The following is a 3159-nucleotide window of genomic DNA, read 5'->3' as shown; positions in this document are numbered from 1 at the left end:
CGTGACCGGGGGGGTGCAGGGCCCCCTTACCGCCTCGCTGTCTGGTCCGAGAGCCGCCAGCAGGAGCCGGGAAGGCCTGCGCTGCCCGCGCTTGACTAAACCTGTGTCAGAAGTCACGTCCTGCCTGGTGGAAGGGATTGCTCTTCCGTAACGCTGCGTTTATTTTTTTATAGGTGCTTAAAGATGACTTCCAAGACCGCCAAAGATATAATTATTGGCAAGTGGGGCTTAAAGTCGGGTAGCTCCAGACCGGAGAATGAGCTCGAGAAGTATAAGCAGGAGAACGCAGCCCTGAGAAAATCGCTGGAGGAATTCGTGAAAGGGCAAAGCAAAATGACTGATCCGGAAAGGAAGGGGCTCCTGGAGGTGGGGTGGATGTTTGTACTCGAGCTAACGTGTGTGATGTCCGAACTGTGTGTGTTTAACATGAGTCTGAGTATGTCCGACTTTGTAAGCAAGATGCCGGTCTTTCCTCTTAAAACTTAGTTTACTTTGATGTCACTGCTGGTTAAGTTTGACGTTTTTGTTCTCAAATATTTTTCAATGATGGCTGAGCTAATCAAATTGCAATCATCTGACAAGGCTGTTAAATACAAAGACTTGAGGCCAGAGGTGCCAATTAGTCCATTAAGACCTGTCCTTACATGTCCAACTGTTTGGATCAGTTGGTCCCAGAGAATTATTTTGAGCATTTCCTGCAAAGAACATTGTGTTTGCAAACAGTTGCCTCAGAACATGCCAAAAAGTGCTGAGTATTTGCTTGAACTATATTCTCAAGCTCCCACTCAGCTATAGGCAAATAAAACTGTAATCAGTTTACCCCATTATTCTTCCTTTACAACCAAAGAGCAGAAACTAAGACACTGCAATTTCCATGCCTTGTAGTCCATTCAAGGTAAACCTGTGGTTGCAGAGGAAGAAGTTCAAGACTTAGTATGTGACCAAGTCACATACTGTTAGGCTTCCCAGAAGGACTGGGAAACTTTAAATGGACTCTTTCAAAGGATACAGCTAATGGAGACTAGGTACACTAATGTTTCTAGGCTACTTCTTTTGACAATAAGGCTTTTCATGTGTCTGTGCTACATCGTCAGTTGAGAAGTACTAACCCTATGGCTAGACAGCCCATGTACTGTTGTTGCTAAATTCCTTAGCATATTTGCTGTGTCTGGTGGAGTTTGCAGCTTGCTCAGTGTTGATTACTTAATATTGGGTTCCCAGTTTACAGGTGGAAAATCACAGGCATGTTTAGATATACTAGGTATTATTTGGTGTTAATATTTTAATTCTAGTGAGCACTGTGTGGTCTTCAACCACTCCCTAAATGAGGCTCTCTAAAATTCAATTTCTTTCAGTTTCTCTGGCATCTTCTAATGACTTGATATAAACATGTAGGATTTCACCATCAACCTTTCTCATGGAAAATGAAATGCTGTCATAACAGAAGTTTATGTAGAGCCCCAAGGTATCTCAAATGCAGTACTAATGCTATGTAACAATTACCTGTGCTGGAGGCCTACTGAAAAGAGAGTGCCTGCTGAAAATATCTACTAAAGCACGTTTTGAAACTAAAAGGCCAGATAACTTGGAAAACAGGATCCTTCTCCTGAATGCCTTATTGTAACTCTTCTGTAACTTCACTTTTTGTCATTTAGTTTGCAAGAAGGCTCTGCTGCTTCTCAAAAGCTACTAAATGTGCTAACCAACACTAAAAAAAATGTATCACCAACCTCTTAACGGGAAGTGTTCGAGAGTTCTTGTACTGCTTGTGTTTGTAGGTTCATCTATTGTAGTGATCTGTATTCATATACAAAACTGAGTACCTACCAAGTCTGTGAAATTTGGTTCTTTGCATTCTTTCCTTGTTTCATCTACTTCAGACTTTTTTTACTATCACTTGAAATATTTCAGCTGATCACAGTAGTATTGCGATGGTCACTGTAGTATTGTCTGTTTTGAGTAAAAAGTAATATTCTCAGCTAACTAAAGGCTAAGAGAGAACCTTTCAAAGTGAGTATCTTATCAAACTCTTGTAAACTTGCTAATGCATTTGTTGCATAGACTGACACTTATTAATTTCTGTCACTGTTTTATTCTGTTTCATTTAGAAAATACTTTCCCTTGAAAAAGAAAAAGAAAAACACAACCATCTTCTTGGAGAGAAGGACAAAGAAATCCAAAATCTGAAAGACAAGCTTAGATCCAAAAACAAGAATAGTGAAGTCTCCTTGTTACAAAGTCAACTAGAGGAAAAAACAGAGGAAGCAGAAAGGAGAGAACACTTACTTCGTTCTCTATCGGAAGAAATGAACCAGTTAAAATGTAATTTATCCACTGTTACTGCAAAATGTTCTGAGCTTGAAAACAGAGCTGGTACTTCTCAGGCATCCCAGGTAAGCACTGAACAAACATCGTAATTGCAAATTCCAAGTCTAACCTGTTTACAGAACAGTCAGGAAGCACAGCTTCAGGCAACGTAGCTGGGGAGGGAATTCTCTAATGCTGTACTGCAAGGTCCCTTTTTCAAGCTCACATGCAGGTGGTATGACTAGTGATACTACATGTAATGATCCACTGTTGCTTAAGCAGATATTATGCCCTTCTCGGGTTTGTATGCTCAGTGATTAAACAGACTGAGAAGGCAGCAGTAAGAGATGTGTGGCATTAATAAAGACAAACTAAGCTCCTCACCTGATTCAGCTTCAGTCATGAGCTAATCGGTGACTAAGGCTAATCTGCCTCAAGATTGGAGGCAGCCTGGGCTGCAGTGATCATGCACTGGCACTGGTGGAGTTTGTAGTCCTGAGGGATATGGGTCAGGCGAAGAGTAAAGTCAGGATGCTGAATTTTAGGAAAGCAAAACTCCAGCTGTTCAAGGAGTTAGTCAATAGGACCCCTGGGAAACTGACCTCAGGGACAAGGGAGCAGAACAGAGCTGGCAGATCCTTAAGGATGCTTTCCACAGAGTGCAAGAGCTCTCAATCCCCAGTTGTAAGAAATTAGGAAAGGAAGGCAAGAGACCGGCATGGCTGAGTCGAGACCTGCTGGTCAAACTAAAGGGCAAGACGGAAATGCACAGGCAGTGGAAGCAGGGACAGGTATTCTGGGAAGAGTATAGGGATGTTGACTGGTTGTGTAGGGATGGGGTCAGGAAGGCCA

The 3159-nt window shown here is 42.2% G+C and overlaps 1 protein-coding gene across 1 annotated transcript in view; it reads left to right on the top strand.

Moving 5' to 3' along the window:
* Positions 1–183: 183 nt before the first annotated feature.
* CEP55 (centrosomal protein 55) overlaps positions 184–3159 on the top strand; it is a 15727-nt gene continuing 12751 nt past the window's right edge. The window contains exons 1-2 of the mRNA XM_009277768.1: positions 184–366; positions 2109–2393. Of these exons, the coding sequence (XP_009276043.1) occupies positions 184–366; positions 2109–2393 (468 nt within the window). The remainder of the gene's footprint in view (positions 367–2108; positions 2394–3159) is intronic.

This window comes from Aptenodytes forsteri, unplaced genomic scaffold, assembly GCF_000699145.1.
Source record: "Aptenodytes forsteri isolate BGI_AS27 unplaced genomic scaffold, ASM69914v1 Scaffold15, whole genome shotgun sequence".
NCBI lineage: Eukaryota > Metazoa > Chordata > Aves > Sphenisciformes > Spheniscidae > Aptenodytes > Aptenodytes forsteri.
Note: the sequence above shows the minus strand (reverse complement) of the source record. Positions and strands in the feature narration are given on the sequence as shown.